Source organism: Aquarana catesbeiana, linkage group LG10 (genome assembly GCF_042186555.1).
Source record: "Aquarana catesbeiana isolate 2022-GZ linkage group LG10, ASM4218655v1, whole genome shotgun sequence".
NCBI lineage: Eukaryota > Metazoa > Chordata > Amphibia > Anura > Ranidae > Aquarana > Aquarana catesbeiana.
Window position 1 is genome coordinate 34,166,067 of NC_133333.1, and position 17,295 is coordinate 34,183,361.

The 17,295-nt window shown below is 44.9% G+C and overlaps 1 protein-coding gene across 1 annotated transcript in view; it reads right to left on the reverse strand.

Annotated features, from left to right (window-relative positions):
- LOC141110565 (urokinase plasminogen activator surface receptor-like) overlaps positions 1-16,932 on the reverse strand; it is a 33,860-nt gene extending 16,928 nt beyond the window's left edge. Inside the window, exons 1-4 of the mRNA XM_073601967.1 lie at positions 16,775-16,932; positions 10,157-10,276; positions 8,004-8,150; positions 5,709-5,852 (exon numbers count right to left, since the gene is read on the reverse strand). Of these exons, the coding sequence (XP_073458068.1) occupies positions 5,709-5,852; positions 8,004-8,150; positions 10,157-10,276; positions 16,775-16,823 (460 nt within the window). The 5' untranslated portion in view covers positions 16,824-16,932. The remainder of the gene's footprint in view (positions 1-5,708; positions 5,853-8,003; positions 8,151-10,156; positions 10,277-16,774) is intronic.
- Positions 16,933-17,295: the final 363 nt, after the last annotated feature.

Consider the following 17,295-nt stretch of genomic DNA (forward strand, 5'->3'; position numbering starts at 1 on the left):
TATCACCAGCAAAGCAGCTTCATTATTATCCCATTAAAGAAGAAGAGAATTGTGCGCTGCATTTCGAGATTTCATAATTTGCCACGTCACGAACGTTAATTCTCCAATACGAACGCTAGTTTACAAGACAGACCGCTTCTGGCTCTTCCTTGCTTCCGAGCATGCGGGTTTGTACTTTGGACTTTTGTCTGACGGACTTGTGTACACACACTCGGAAAATCCGACAACAGACATTTGTCCGTGGAAAGTTTTAAAGCCTGCCATCCAACATTTGTCCACGGAAAATCCAACAATTGTCCAATGGAGCGTACAAACAGTTGGATTTTCCGCCAACAGCCTGTCATCACACATTTCCCATTGGAAAATCCGATCGTGTGTACGGGGCTTAAAGCCCCATACACACAATTGGATTTTCTGCAGACAAAATGTCAGACTTTTGTCTGAAGGGCATTGGCCATGAATTTGTTTTGCATACAAATGGCACACATTTGTTGGCCAACAAACACGAATGTAGTGTCGTACTACGTGGCTTTTCAGCTCTTGAGCACCACCCTTTGGGCCCCTTCTGCTAATTTTGTGTTTGGTGAGCATTGATTCCAAACATGCGTGTTTGTACTTTGGACTTTTGTCTGACGGACTTGTATACACACGATCGGAAAATCTGACAACACACATTTGTCGGCGGAAAATTTTTAAAGCCTGCCATCCAACATTTATCTGCGGAAAATCCGACAACAATTGTCCGATAGAGCGTACAAGCGGTCGGATTTTAGGCCAACAGTCTCTCAACACACAATTCCCGTTGGAAAATCCGATGGTGTGTATGGGGCTTTACCGACACTAATTTAAAAAAAATTAAAAATCATGTCCAAAAAATTACTGACCTTGACCTTTGACCCTGACCTTGACCCAAACACCCTGGCACTGACCTAGATCAAAACTTTGATCTAAATATTTTAATAATAATAATAATAATAATAATATTTATATATAATTTATATATTTATTACACACACTTTTTTTTCTCTGCAAGGAGAGAGAGGGATACAATGCATCTCTCTCCTCCATTCACAGAGAGAGAAACGTGGGGGTGGGCTTCACAGTGAATGATCGCTGTGATAGCCAATCAGAGGCTATTACAGCGATCAGGTGACCCGGAATCAGGAGTTCTGGGTCTCCATCACTAGTACAGGGCCCAGACCTCCTGCTGAGACGCTGGTCTCTGTGCTGGGAGTGCGCCGTGCGCCCAGCGCAAAGGGGGGTATGCAAATATGTGGCCCCATGGAAAATAACCCAGTCCAGTTGGAATAACCCTTTATTGGCTAACTTTAATCTAAATATATATTTCCCAACAGCCACAGAGGATATAAATCCCTTTTATGTGCACCAAATGCATTTGCAAACCCACATATATATACATACATACAGTGTATCTCTCTCTCTGTATATATATATATATATATATATATATATATATATATATATATATATATATATATATATATATATATATACACATACATACATACATACAGTGTATATATATATATATATATTATATATATCGTTTTTACTACACTTCTGGTGGTGTACACAGTATACAATACAGTGCAGCCACAGTACAGCTGCTAATACAGTGCAGGCGGTGTACACAGTATCTAATACAGTGTGTACAGTTTCTACTACACTTCTGGTGGTGTACACAGTACACAATACAGTGTAGTGAGGTGTTGCAAAACAAAATATACATCATGTCCGGAAGGCCACCAAGGAGAGGCAGACGCTAACAGGCCACTAAATGAGGGCAAGCACCCTCTGTGTCTACAGTCAACAGTGCTGGTCGTGGACATGGTGCATCCTGTGCAGGTGGCTGTGGGACACGCTTGTCCTCTTTTTCTGCTGCTGGCCGTGTTATTGAGCCAGAACATGCAGAAGAGTTGGTGGAGTGGATAACAAAGCCGTCCTCATCCTCCTCATCCGCTGTCACCCAGGCTCAGAGTAGTTTGCCTTCCAATGCAGCTGCCAAAGCGGCCTATTCCACCGGCTCCTTGTCCACAGTCACTCCTTCCGTAGCGCCACCATCATGCACGGAGGAGTCCCCAAAATTATTCGACCACTGTGTCGGGTACATGCTGCTGGAGGATGCACAGCGATTTGAAGGCTCCAATGTTGGTTCCCAGGTAGAGGAAGGGAGTAACGTGAGCCTAGAGAGAGGGGGTGCCCAAGAAGGACAAGAAACTGGCAGTCATGTTCCCCCAGCTGCAGCATACTGCCAAGTTTGCTCCAGTGACGGGGAGGGAGGGGATGATGAGGTCACTGACTCTACTTGGGTGCCTGAGAGAAGAGAGGAGGAGGAGGTACAACTCCAAGGAGGCAGAATGTCCTCTAGGGGGCAGCTTAAAGGGCAGCCACCCTATTGCATCACACCGCAGAGCTCCGCAGGTGCAGGGCGCTGCTGACTCCCCGCTGACTTTTAAATGTTCCTTGGTGTGGGCCTTCTTTGACATGTGTGCAGCAGATCGCACCGCTGCTGTTTGCAACCTATGTCTGAAGTGGATCAAGTGTGGCCAGAACAGCATCCGCTTGGGCACCACATGCTTGACAAGACATATGACGACCTGCCATGCAGTCCCTTGGCAACAGCACTTGAAAGACCCACATCAAAGAAAAAGGCGGACTTCTCCTTGCTCCTCATCTGGGATCTCCAACCCTACTATACTTCCGGTCCTCTCAAAAACCTGCACTGAGAGGAATGAAGGTATAGCAACAGGTGTCCCAAGGTAGCCAATCTGCTAGCAGTACACCACCATGTGATTTTAGCAGGCAAATTTCCCTACCCCAGTTGCTGAACCTTAAAAAGAAATTTGGTCCCAGCCATCCACATGCTCAGCGTCTAAATGCTAGCTTGGCCAAATTGCTAGCACTGCAACTGCTGCCTTTTCAGCTGGTAGACTCTGCCCCCTTTCGTGAATTTGTGGAATGTGCTGTACCTCAGTGGCAGGTTCCAAAATGCCATTTCTTTTCATGGAAGGCCATTCCGGCTCTCTACTGGTATGTGGAAGGCAATGTTTTGGACCCGTTGGACAGGGCGGTCAGCAGTAAGGTGCATACTACTGCTGACTCGTGGTCCAGCAGGCATGGGCAGGGACATTACCTTTCCTTCACGGCACACTGGGTAACTCTGCTGGCAGCTGGGAAGGATGCAGGACAGGGTTCAGGATTGTTGGAGCTTGTTCCGCCACCACGCCTCCAAAATGCTAGTGGTGATTCTGCCACAGCTCTCTCCTCCACCCCTCCTCATCTTCTTCCTCTATGGCCTCTTCTGCAGATCTGTCCTCTGAACCAGCGGTGCTCCGAAAGCGTTTAAGGGGCTACGCAAGCAGTCAGGCAAAAAGATGCCATGCAGTGCTTGAGTTGGTCGGTTTACGGGACAGGAGCCACACTGCGGCAGAGATTCTGTCAGCTCTGCAGGGGCAGGCTCAGGGGTGGTTGACGCCACGCCAGCTTCAGGAATAGTTGTATGCAACAATGGCACCAACCTTCTCTCTGTCCTCCGACAGGGACACTTGACCCATGTTTCATGCTTTGCACACGTACTGAATTTGGTGGTTCAGTGGTTCTTGAGCAGGTACCCAGGCTTTCAGGATCTCCTGAGGCAGGCTAGAAATGTCTGTGGTCATTTCCACCAGTCATACAATGCCAGTGCTTGGCTGGCTGACATTCAAAGGGAATCCAACCTGCCCACCAACCTCCTCATTTATGACATGCTCACCAGGTGGAACTCAACGCCAGAAATGCTGCAGCAGCTTTACACACAGCAGAGGGCCATCAATGAGTACCTGTCCGAGTATGGCACCAGGACAGGGTCAGGGGAGCTTGGCTTCTTTTCACCATGCCAGTGGCTACTGATCAAGGGTGCATGCACTGTCCTGTCACCATTTGAGGAGGCCACAAGGATGGTGAGCAGCGACAATGCATGCATCTGTGACACTGTCCCTCTAGTCTTCCTGTTGGAGCACACGCTTCGTGAAATCATGGACAGGGCACTTGAGGCCAAACAGTGGGAGGAAGAGGAGGACTTCCTTACCTCTCAAGGCCCCCTTTATCTAGATAGCATTCCTGCAGGCCCACCAAACACACAGGAAGAAGAAGAGGAGAAGGATTGTGTCAGCATGGATGTAGAGGATAACATTCAGCAGCAGTCTGTAAGGGATGGTTTTCAGTCCCCAGAAACTCAAAGACTTCTACGTGGCTGGGAGGAGGTAGTTACACATCATGTGATCCTTAGCGACCCAGAGGACTCAGAATCAAATGCCTCTGCAAACGTACGCTGCATGGCCTCCCTGATTCTGCAAAGCCTGTGAAAGGACCCTAGGATTCCTGGTATCAAGGAGAGGGATCATTACTGGCTGGCAACCCTTCTTAATCCACGTTACAAGGATAAGGTTGCAGAACTCATCCTGCCTTCGTAGTGGGAGCAGTGGATGAAACATCTTCAGGAGGCCTTAAAGAAAGGTTTGTGCAATGCATTTCCAGACCCTGAGAGGTTACAATTTCCTGGTGCTGGACGACGTGTTGCTGAGGCTTCATTCAGTCAGAGGAGGAGAAGGTGGCCGGCTGACTGATGGCTTTAAACAATTTTTAGTCCCCAGCGCCAAGGTCTGATCGATTCAAGCAACTATCGCCAGCGTCTGCATTACATGGTGCAGGAATATCTAGGGGCAACCCTGCGCTGCCCTCTTACTTCTGGATAGGCCCTCACACGGCCCTGGCAGCCAGATGCCCCGGAATAGGCCCAAGAGAAAAGTACAACAAGGCCAAACTTAGGGAGAATTTCTAACAATTTAACTATGGCAGCTACCCCTGCTAAGGAATTTGGTGAGGAGCTCACTGACTAAACCCCAGCGCGCTACATTTGCTTATCCCAGAGTTCAGCTTTAAGTTTCCTTTAGTAACATAAGAGTAAAATGCTCTATCCTTGTTACCTGTGTGCTCCTGTGTTGTCATCCTGACACACAGGCAACTGATTGAGGGTACAAATGGTCATTTCAACACATACTGTACAAAGGCTAGGTCCACTGCTGTCACCATCAGGAAACCTGTCCTGAGAAATGCAATGCAGCCATCACATGTAGAAAAGAAGTGGTTGCAAAAGGGCTGCAGGAGACTGCAGCACTAAGATACAACAAAGGTAGTTGCTTACAATACTAGCGTGTGTGTATGTGTGAATGGGCAGAAGGGGATGATTTACTGCTCATACACAGGAATATTTCATGTTGAGCTACTGATCTCTGTAAACAACAGGATTTTTATAAGCAAAGCAAGCAAGGATAGCATGTAAACCACATAAAAAAGGAGCCTAGAGCTCCACCTATATATATATATATATATATATATATATATATATATATAATCTACAGTATCTCACAAAAAAAGAGTACACCCCTCACATTTTTTAAAATATTTTATTGGGCCCAACTTGGACATTGTACACTCACTACTTTACATTGTAGCAAAGTGTCATTTCTTCAGTGTTGTCACATGAAAAGATATAATAAAATATTTACATAAATGTGAGGGGTGCACTCCCTTTTGTGAGATACTGTATATATATATATATATATATATATATATATATATATATTTTTTTTTTAATTATTATTTATTTATTATTTTTTGTTCTAACTGTAGTAAAAGATGGTACACACCTTGACCGAGTGCAGTGGTGATGGAGACCTCAATGCAGGATTTCTGGGACGGCCCACATCTCAGGCTTGGATGATTGCTGCCTCCACAAGATGAGGGATTTCCTTGACATGCCAGACACTCTATCCGTGGATCTTCTCCTAGATCTGCAATATTAACAGTAATTTGGTGTTTAGTACTCTTGGCTTGAAGCTGTGGAGTCATGGGTTATAAAATTCCACCAGGGATGCTATCCCTGTGTGTGCAGGCTTTACCAGGGCGCTCTTCTTTTCCCACACACTGGTTGGGCAGTCAACTTTCACCTTAACCTTGGTGTTTTTAGTAGAGACTGTAAGCTCCTTGGGCGGAGGAGAGCAGAATGATAACGCATCAATTTGCTGCTGCTCCTACATTCCCTCCACTCTGGATGAAGGAGCAACAGAGACACTTTTGGACAGCAGCATCATCAGTCTGGGGGTAAGGGAGTTTAAACTCCGGCTCGCACTTTTATAATTAGTTACAGCTGTTTTTTTTTCCCTTTTGGGATAAAGGTTTTTTATATATATATATATATATATATATATATATATATATATATATATATATATATATATATATATATATATATATATATATATATATATATATATATATATACACACACACACACACACACTGCCTTGAAAAAGTATTCATACCCCTTACAATTTTCCACAATTGGAAGGAAAATGATAAATGGTTTTCAAATTTTTTTACAAATAAATATGTGAAAAGTGTGGTGTACATTTGTATTCAGCCCCCCTGAGTCAGTACTTTGTAGAACCACCTTTTGCTGCAATTACAGCTGCAAGTCTTTTTGGGGATGTCTCTGCCAGCTTTGCACATCTAGAGAGTGACATTTTTGCCCATTCTTCTTTGCAAAATAGCTGAAGCTCTGTCAGATTGGATGGAGAGCGTCTGTGAACAGCAATTTTCAAGTCTTGCCACAGATTCTCAATTGGATTTAGGTCTGGACTATGACTGGGCCATTCTAACACATGAATATGCTTTGATCTAAACCCGATGGAAGGTGAACCCCCGCACCAGTCTCAAGTCTTTTGTAGACTCTAACAGGCTTTCTTCTAAGATTGCCCTGTATTTGGCTCCATCCATCTTTCCATCAACTCTGACCAGCTTCCCTGTCCCTGCTGAAGAAAAGCATCCCCACAACATGATGCTGCCACCACCATGTTTCACAGTGGGGATGGTGTGTTCAGGGTGATGTGCAGTGTTAGTTTTCCACCACAAATAGCGTTTTGCTTTTAGGCCAAAAAGTTCAATTTTGGTCTTATCTGACCAGAGCACCTTCTTCCACATGGTTCCTATGTCCCCCACATGGCTTTTCACAAACTGCAAACTGCACTTCCTTTGGCTTCCTTTCAACAATGGCTTTCTTCTTGTCACTCTTCCATAAAGGCCAGATTTGTGGAGCGCACGACTAATAGTTGTCCTGTGGACAGATTCTCCCACCTGAGCTGTGGATCTCTGCAGCTCCTCCAGAGTTACCATGGGCCTCTTGGCTTCTTCTCTGATTAATGTTCTCCTTGCCCGGCCTGTCAGTTGAGGTGGACGGCCATGTCTTGGTAGGTTTGCAGTTGTGCCATACTCTTTCCATTTTCAGATGATGGATTGAACAGTGCTCCATGAGATGTTCAAAACTTGGGATATTTTTTTATAACCTAACCCTGCTTTAAACTTCTCCACAACTTTATCCCTGACCTGTCTGGTGTGTTCCTTGGCCTTCATGATGCTGTTTGTTCACTAAGGTTCTCTAAAAAACCTCAGACGGCTTCACAGAACAGCTGTATTTATACGGAGATTAAATTACACACAGGTGGACTTTATTTACTAATTAGGTGACTTCTGAAGCCAATTGGTTCCACTAGATTTTAGTTAGGGGTACCAGAGTAAAGGGGGCTGAATACAAATGTACACCACACTTTTCAGATATTTATTTGTAAAAAATGTTGAAAATCATTTATCATTTTCCAATTATGTGCCCTTTTGTGTTGGTCTATCACATAAAATCCCAATAAAATACATTTACGTTTTTGGTTATTATATATATATATATATATATATATATATATATATATATATATATATATACACAGTATGCACCAGTGAAGTTAAAGCTCCCAGTGAAACAAAGATGGAGATGACAACCTCAGGGAAGTCAGAGATGTCAGCTTCCATATTTGTATCCTTGCTGGTTCCTGAGTTGTATACCCCACCATTGTGCAGCCAATCCTACATGTTTGTTGAGAATCGGTACTCACCTGGCATCAAGTGTTCATTGCACAATTCGGTGTCACAGCACAGGACGGTTTCCTTGGTGTGGACGAATTTCACAGGGCCGCTCTGCGTTTGATTACAGGTATTCCCGGTAGAACAGCCCTTCACCAACACATCTCCAATCAATAGATCTAGAGGTGAAAATAATAGCAGTTACTCTATACCAAGGGTAGGCAACCCCAGTCCTCCAGCTGTTGTGGAACTATATGTCCCATGAGGCATGGGGAGACTGACAGATAAAAGCATAACTCCCAGAGGCAGGGGCATGATGGGAAGACTGACAGTTACTTCCAGAGGCAGAGGGATGATGGGACTTGTAGTTTCGCAACAGCTGGAGGGCAGTAGTTGCCCATCCTTGCTCTATATCCATAGACAATACACCCCTTGATACTGTCCCCCGCTCCTTTTACCCTGGTAAGTAATGACAATATCCCTACAGACGTGCTTGAAAACCCAGGAAAGCAGCAGCTCTCTGGCCCTTCAATCTTATATCTTGCAAGTAAGGCTTCTTGTTTTGATGCTTAATCCTTTTAAAGACAAGGTCTCCTTCCTACTGAATCTCTGATAACAGACAGTCAGGAGTTCCTCACCACTGGATTTCTGCTGATAGTCAGGAGCTCCTTCCCACTGAATCTCAGACCGGAAGGAGCTCCTCACCAATTAATCTCAGCTAACAGACAGGCAGGAGCTCCTCCCCACTGAATCTCTGCTAACAGACAGGCAGGAGCTCCTCCCCACTGAATCTCCGCTGACAGGCAGGATCTCTTTACCACTGAATCTCTGCTAACAGACAGGCAGGAGCTCCTTCCCACTGAATCTCCGCTAACAGACAGGCAGGAGCTCCTCCCCACTGAATCTCTGCTAACAGACAGGCAGGAGCTCCTCCCCACTGAATCTCCGCTGACAGGCAGGATCTCTTTACCACTGAATCTCTGCTAACAGAGAGGGAGGAGCTCCTTCCCACTGAATGTCTGATAACAGACAGGCAGGATCTCTTTACCACTGAATCTCTGCTAACAGACAGGCAGTAGCTCCTTCCCACTGAATCTCTGATAACAGACAGGCAGGATCTCTTCACCACTGAATCTATGCTGACAGGCTCCTTCTCACTGAATCTCTGCTGACAGGCAGAAGCTCCTTCCCACTGAATCTCTGATAACAGACAGCCAGGAGCTCCTTCCCACTGAATCTATGATAACAGACAGGCAGGATCTCTTCACCACTGAATCTCTGCTGACAGGCAGGAGCTCCTTCCCACTGAATCTCTGCCAACAGACAGGCAGGAGCTCCTTCCCACTGAATCTATGATAACAGACAGGCAGGATCTCTTCACCACTGGATCTCTGCTAAGATGCAGGAGCACCTCACCACTGAATCTCTGCTAACAGAGGGGCTGGAGCACCTCACCACTGAATCTCTGCTAACAGACAGGCAGGATTACCTCACCACTGAATCTTTGCTAGCAGATAGGCAGAAGCACCTCACTACTGAATCTCTGCTAAAAAGACAGTCAGGATCTCCTTGCCACTAAATCTCTGCTAGCAGACAGGCAAGAGCTAATCCTGAATCTCTGCTAGCAGACAGAAAGGAGCAAATCCCTACTGAATCTCTGCTAGCAGATACAGGAGATGATCCACATTAAATTTTTTCTACCAGACAGACAGAAGCTCCACCCCGCAGCCTCTAACAGGTAAGCAGCACAATTTCCTCCCAACTATATCTCTACTAGCAGGTAGAAATCACAAGCTTCTCCCCATCACATCTCTGCCAACAGGCAGGCGACACAGGCCCCTCCCCTGTGCATGACTGCTATGATGCAGGTTGGGGGCATACACTTCACCCTAAATGCATTTTTAATAATTATAGGCAGTACAAGCTCCTCCCACTAATTTGTTGATAACAGCAAGCCATCGCAAGCTCCTCCCCCACTGGATCTCTAATTGGATCTCCTCTCACTGCACTTTTGTTGACCCCCCAAGGAGCACATGATCCCTTTTTATTCGTATCTCCTACAGTCATGCTGTAACTTTGATAAGAATGTATTAGCATAAGCTCCTCCTTCTTCATGTGTGACAGCAGCAGTCCGGTACAAGACTTGTCTCATTACATGTTTGACTTGAAGGGGTCTGATACTCACCCCTATAAGTAAAAAGTGAGGAGGAGCAGTGTTGGTGAGTGCTCTCACAAGTTTTCACCAACTGTTCCTCATGGGCGTGGTCTGGCAGGCCATTAAAATGGAAACACTGGAGGCTGGAAGCTAGTAAAACAAGAAGCAATGTATACGTTAGTGTCACAAACATAAAAAATGATGCTACAGTATATCCAAAAACTAATCTATTTCACCAAATATGGACTCCTTGGCTTCAACGTGGTAATCACTTAATCATTTCTTCTCTAAAATATACTATTTTCACCTCCTTACTTTTGTTGTCTAATGCCCCGTACACACGGTCGGACTTTGTTCGAACATTCCAACAACAAAATCCATGGATTTTTTCCGACGGATTTGGCTCAAACTTGTCTTGCATACACACGGTCACACAAAGTGGAAAATCCGATCATTCTGAACGCGGTGACGTAAAACACGTACGTCGGGACTATAAACGGGGCAGTGACCAATAGCTTTCATCTCTTTATTTATTCTGAGCATGCGTGGCACTTTGTCCGTCGGATCTGTGTACACGAGTACAACGGATTTTGTTGTCGGAAAATGTTATATCCTGCTCTCAAACTTTGTGTGTCGGAAAATCCGATGGAAAATGTCCGATGGAGCCCACACACGGTCGGAATTTCCGAAAACACGCTCCGATCGGACATTTTCCATCGGAAAATCCAACCGTGTGTACGGGGCATTACTGTATATGTATTTATGTTATCAAAATTTGTTGTATCTTTTTTTTTATGTTTGGATACTTACAGTGATTGTAAACTACCACTTTGTAAAACAACCCATTCAGTTTAAAATAGAAATGAAAGGCAAAACATCTGTGTATGGATATAAAAAAACATTATAAATACCTTTGTAGCACCCTGGTGTTTAGGCAGGGTTGCTAATAAAGTTTGTTTTCCAGGTGGTAATTTTCCTGGCTAATTGTTAGAAGATCAATTGATTCCCTTCTAATTCTGGAATTGCTGCACCTTTTCTCTTCTGTCACTAAGTGGCACTGTGGCTTGTGACATTAGAATGACAGGGGGCCTCGCAAGGTCAGATTATGAATGGATGGGGTGTCTCAGCCAAACGGCAGGGATTTCTTTAGTCCCTTGGCCTGCTGGGAGAGCCTATTTATTTGGGTGGAGTTATGTGATCGGGGTTTTGTGCCACCTGGATGGCTGTCTGGGTGGACGTGTGTTATATTGCCCTAGGCTGCTAGGCCAGGGGCCTGAGGCCTATCCCGGGGACACCTGGCTGCTAGGCTGTTTGAGGCCTATCCAGGAGCAGGAGAAGCAGCGTAGGGTTGGGACTGCAGGATTGGAGTCCAACCAAGTTGAGAAGGTTCAGCCGGATGCGGAACCAGTTGTGGTCGGAGGAAGAAGGGAAGCTGTCGCCACTAAAGGGACCATCTATTTGCCTACCAGAGCCTACAGTGAGTATGCTTGAGCAAGTACCAGAGAAGTCTTCTCACCAACCGGGGACGGTGAAGAAGTGGGGAAGCTTCAGCAAGTGCGAAACCAGGGACCCAGCAGGATAGCAATGGGGGTGACGCTTGAGGAGTATACAGCGGGATAGCTGTAGAAGAGCTCAGGGGGATCCAGTGATGACTGGGATCTGGAAGTCTAGTGAGAGACTGGGAGCTCAGCGAGTGAAGATCTACAGTGAGATACTGTGAGATAAGAGAAGAACTATTCTGTGTTACCAAGAGTTACATACAACTACCTTCTAGTGACTTTTGCAAGATTAGTTGCCATAGGAGACAGTGGTCCTACCTATACAGAAGTGTTATCCGGCTGGAGGCCTTCAGGTAGCTCTCTACCTATAGAAGTCTCGGAGTCTGACAATTAGCATTGCATCTACTCAAGGGTGTCCTGGCCCTAACCCTCTCCCCCAGTTCTTTGCTCGCATTCAAAAAGTGACTGGCGCTCAGCATTTCTTCTTGCACCTCACCCACCATGCCTGATAACCCACTCTACAAAGAAGGATGTCAGCTTTCCCTGACTCTGGAGGTCACCATTAGGCCTCTATGGGTCGGGGCCCTTTCATTACCTTTTTCCCCCTTTCTTATAAGTGATCACTTACCCTCTGTTCTCAGCTGCATAAGAGCTGGGGGAAGGAAAACCAGCAGTACACTAATCTTCACAGAGAAAGGCTGTGCTGGGGGGGGGCAGCAGGCTGAGTTCCAGCACATTAGAGAACTGACCACGCTGTGCTCTCCAGCTTAGTGTTATCAATTTTTAATAGGAAAGCAGAGGGACTGTCAGGAACACCAGAGATTTCACACAAGAGAAGCAATACAAAGAGAACAGGATACTTTCTCATACAAGTACATGGTACAGCAGGCACGTATCAGGAATATGAAATGCTGGGGTAACAAATGCTTTAAAAGAGAAGTATGGGTTTTGTTTTTTTGTAGAATTATACTTACCTAAGTGGAGGCAGGATCGGTCCAATGCTGCATTTGTGCCCCGCTGGCTCTAAGACTGAGAACCAAGCGATCAAACACCGCCAATCGCTCGGTTCCCAGAGCTCCCTGAGCAGAGAGCTGGAGACTGTCAGTCACTGGCTCTCTGCTCTGCTCCCCCACCGCACTCACAGGAACGCTGGGCTGTGGAGGGGGCGGGAGTGGCCGGTTCCGGTGTCTTGCCGAGAATGTTCCCTCGGCGGATAAGTTCCCCCCTGTACTGCGCAGGCGCAGCACGAACTACTGTCAGCCGCCGGATCCTACTGCACAGGCGCTGCGCCTGCGCAGTAGGATCCGGCGGCTGACAGTAGTCCGTACTACGCAGGCGCTGCGCCTGCGCAGTACAGGGGGGAACTTAGCCGCCGAGCGGAACTTTCTCGGCAGAACACCGGCTCTCAGTCGCTCGCTGAGAGGCTGAGCCGGGTGCCGGTCCAGGCATGTGGGCGAATCCCGACCATATTGTTGTTATCTTTCCGGAGCCTGGACCTGCTCTGTGATGTCAACAGACAGCGCATTTCAGCCTGCTGTCTGCTGAAAACAGGTCACAGGAATGCAGAACAAACTGAACTCCTGTGATCCACAAAAATACAGCCAAATGAGCTTTGGCTGTACTTCTCCTTTAAGTATTATTAACTGGTATTCCCACAGGAGATTACCACCATCCTATTACCTTTTTCTTCACTTCCTCTATTTCCTTTTCTGAGGGTTTATCATTTCTTTATAATATAAAATATTAGGACAAATATTGACTACTTTATTCATTAATATGAAGTATACATCATATTGCAGTATTGCTATACTCTGTATAAAGCATACAATATTTTAAGATGTAATAACAACATTTACCAAAAAAAGAACAATTTCAAATTATTAATAAACAGTGTAAATTAGAAATAAAGGCATTTTTTTTCATTTTGGATGCTCTGGTTCACACTGCCACCTGGAGGTCAGATTTACGCCTATGGGAGGAGGCCATGTTGTACATTTTATAGAAGGAGTACAGCAACTATCACTATTACCCAAATAAAAAGGGGCGGGATTTAATGATGTTTTTTTCTTTCTGAACAACAATGGAATTCGTTTTTACTAGAAAGTGACTCCTGAGTGACAGTGAAGGTTTTACACTCTAAACAATGACTATATAAGCATAGCTCCCAACTGTCCCTGATTTGGAGGGACTGTCCCTGATTTGGAGCAATATCCCTCTGTCCCTCATTCCTCCTCATTTGTCCCTCATTTTGGTCTGATCTATATAGTTGTATATTAAATGCACTACTTATCTTTCAAAATGTGTTTCCCATCGCTAAACCTTTCATCTGATTTCTAAATTGCTGCATTTGTAAATTTCAAAAGCCAATATAAAGGAATAGTAATGGTAAAAAAGCGCTTGTGGGCTTTACTAATTTTTTTTGTAGAATTCCCCTTTAAGGGGGCGTGGCAGAGGGTGTGTCCTATGCCTACATACCTTTGTCTGTAGGTGTCCTTCGTTCCCATCTCAAAAAGTTGGGAGGTATGTATAAGCCCTGTACACAGATATATTTACTGTATACAGGAGATAATAGTGTACATGTTGATCGCCCCCTAGTGTTAACCCCTTCCCTGCCAGTGACATTTTTACAGTAATCAGTGCATCTTTATAGCACTGATCGCTGTATAAATACCAATGGTCCCAAAAATGTGTCAAAAGTGTCTGATGTGTCCGCCATAATGTCGCAGTCACGATAAAAATCGCAGATCGCTGCCATTACTAGTAAAAAAAAAAACAAAAAACGAACAATAAAAATGCCATAAATCTATCCCCTATTTTGTAGATGCTATAACTTTTGCGCAAACCAATCAATATAGGCTTATTGTATTTTTTTTTACCAAAAATATGTAGAATACATATCGGCCTAAATTGAGGAAAAAAATGTTTTTTTTATATATTTTTGGGGGATATTTATTATAGCAGAAAGTAAAAAATATTGCGTTTTTTTTTTCAAAATTGTCGTTTTTTTTTGTTTATAGCGCAAAAAATAAAAACCGCGGAGCTGATCAAAAACCACTAAAAGAAAGCTCTATTTGTGGGAAAAAGGGACATCAATTTTGTTTGGTGTGCAACATCGCACGACCGCACAATTGTCAGTTAAAGCGACGCAGTGCCGAGTCGCAAAAAGTGCTCTGGTCAGGGAGGGGGTTAAATCTTCCGGGGCTGAGGAGGTTAAGCGGCATCATTGTATCCAAACATTAAAGGATAATTGCCTTACTGGCAACAGAAAGCAATGCAGGTTTTCAGAAACCTCAATTTACTTTATAGATCTTCATTGTTGCAATGCAGAGAGAATAAAGAGGACCTGTACTGGGAAATACATGAACATTACTATGGTTGGCTTCTCCTGGACAAAAGCCATCTGCCTGGCTCCAATGCTGATCCAGTGGAATCAATACTTGAGTCACCGACCTTTGTTCCTAATATGCTGATGGCACACAGGAAGGTCTTCCACTTATTTTTATGGACTTGCTCCCTGGATGGCCCCGAAAATTATCAATTCTTGATCACGAGTGGTGGCAGCGGCATCTGGCTGGCTCAGCTAGCGAGAGAGCAATCCCATAAAGACTTGCAGGCTATTAGTGATCCTGATGCTGGTGATTTGTTGCCAGAGTCCAGATCGCCAATGTGACATCAGCCTTACCTTGTTGGAAGCAAACTCAGCAACTCAGACATTTTGTAGCCAGATTTAGCCTTGCAGCGTGCATTTTCAGGAGGCCAGTGATGGATGCTTACATAGCATTTAGGCCACATTTACACATAAGCGTTCCAGTCCCAGTAGGGTTGCCACCTCATCCCTTTAAACCCGAACACATATGATTTACACAGGTTCAGTGGCTAAGTTAATGCAGATCGGGCACCAAGTGAGTTTAATTGGCACCTTAATCAGCCACAGAATCTGTGTAATTAATATGTGTTCAGGTTTAAGGGGATGAGGTTGCAACCCTAGTTCCAGGAACACGGGCAGAAATCCACATTTCTGTCTGCGTTTCCAGAAACATGTGAAAAACATGGCAAAACGTACATTATTAATGTTATTTTTTTGTGGCATCCCATTTGTGTGACAAAACATGTTTGGTTGAGAGCCAAAAAAAGGTACATTACTAAACACGGGCAGGGGGTCCATCTCCCACTAGCCACCAGTGTAAAGGGTTCCTTTCTAACTAGACACCCATGTAAGGGGCCCTATTTCCAGTTACAAGCAATATAAGGAGGCCCTCCTTCAACTGGCCACCTATGTGGGTCCTTCTCCCATTTATCACCAATGTAATGGGGCTTTTTCCTAACTGGCCACCAATGTAAGGGGGCCTAGTGACCAGCAGTCTTATGGGCCCTTCATCTTGTGAACGACAGTTCATGAAGATCCCTTTTTCAGCTGACCACCAGCCTAAAGGGAGCCTCCTCCATACCACACACAGTGCTTTGCACATAAACATGAGGATGATGAGTGCATACAAAATTGTCATATAGAGCCATTCTAGGTGTTCTAGGGATAGTACATGTAGTATTGGGACAGGTTTGTCCATCTCGCAGGGCAAGGATGTGGAACTTCTTCCCCCTTCCCCGCTGCTAATGCATGCTGTAGAATGGATGTAAAGCCCTGAGCCCATTCACAGCCCCCCTTGCTCTGGCTACTCAGGGTTGGCATGGAGTGTGGACTGCACATGTGTGGCCAATTGCTTGCTGCCTAGCAGCTAGAAGGTAGTTACGTATCGCATTCATGGAATGTTTTTTGTGTCAATTTGGGCAAATGGAGTGGAGAGCAGGCAGGTTGGAGCACTAGCTGTCAGAGTAGACATGAAGCGGCACCCCGGGTGGCTACCCTTCCTGCCCACCCCTTGTCCCAGCCCTGGGTACATATCTTATTCTTTTATAAATATACAGTACCTACAATGTATTGATTATGCTATTGTATTTTGAGGTGTAGATAGAATAATTTTTTAGCAGGGGTTCCCTGACAACTAAAGATAATTTCAAGGGTTCCTCCATGGTAAAAAGGTTGAGAAGACTGGCTTAGCCAATGAAAAAGACTGAGGGCAGTGAAATGGCGCCTCCTAATGTCTCTAGAAATCGTTATTGGCCACCATCAATATAGTAAATAGAGACTTACCTGGACCCACAAGGGTGATGAAGAGCACGAAGTGGAGAAGTGGTCTCATACTGCTGTGCAGCTTGGGTGACTGATGAAGATGTGTGTGTCAGCTGGCTGGCTGATGCTGACTATATACAGGTCTTTCTACTCCTTTTATGGGAGGACTTGGGAGGGGTGACAGCGAGGGCGATGGTTTTTCTACTGATACCTGCGAGTCTAGGCTTGATATCTACATCCTTGCCAGACTGCTTCCTAATTGGCACTCTATTGATTAACCCTATCATTTAATGGGTCATTGCATCTTTATTGTTTTATATGTTGTATATATGGTATTGTATGTATTAATTTGCATTTTATATACTATATACAGTATATAACTTTTGTCAATATTAAATATGAACTTGAGGTGCATGGTAAAAATGACTAAATTTGCCAATATATGCTGTTTGAATATGGATGATCACCGAAATAGCCCACTCAAAGCCTATAGTAAGTAAAGGCAGGCTGGTTAATGCTGAACTCCGGTCAGCTATTTAAAG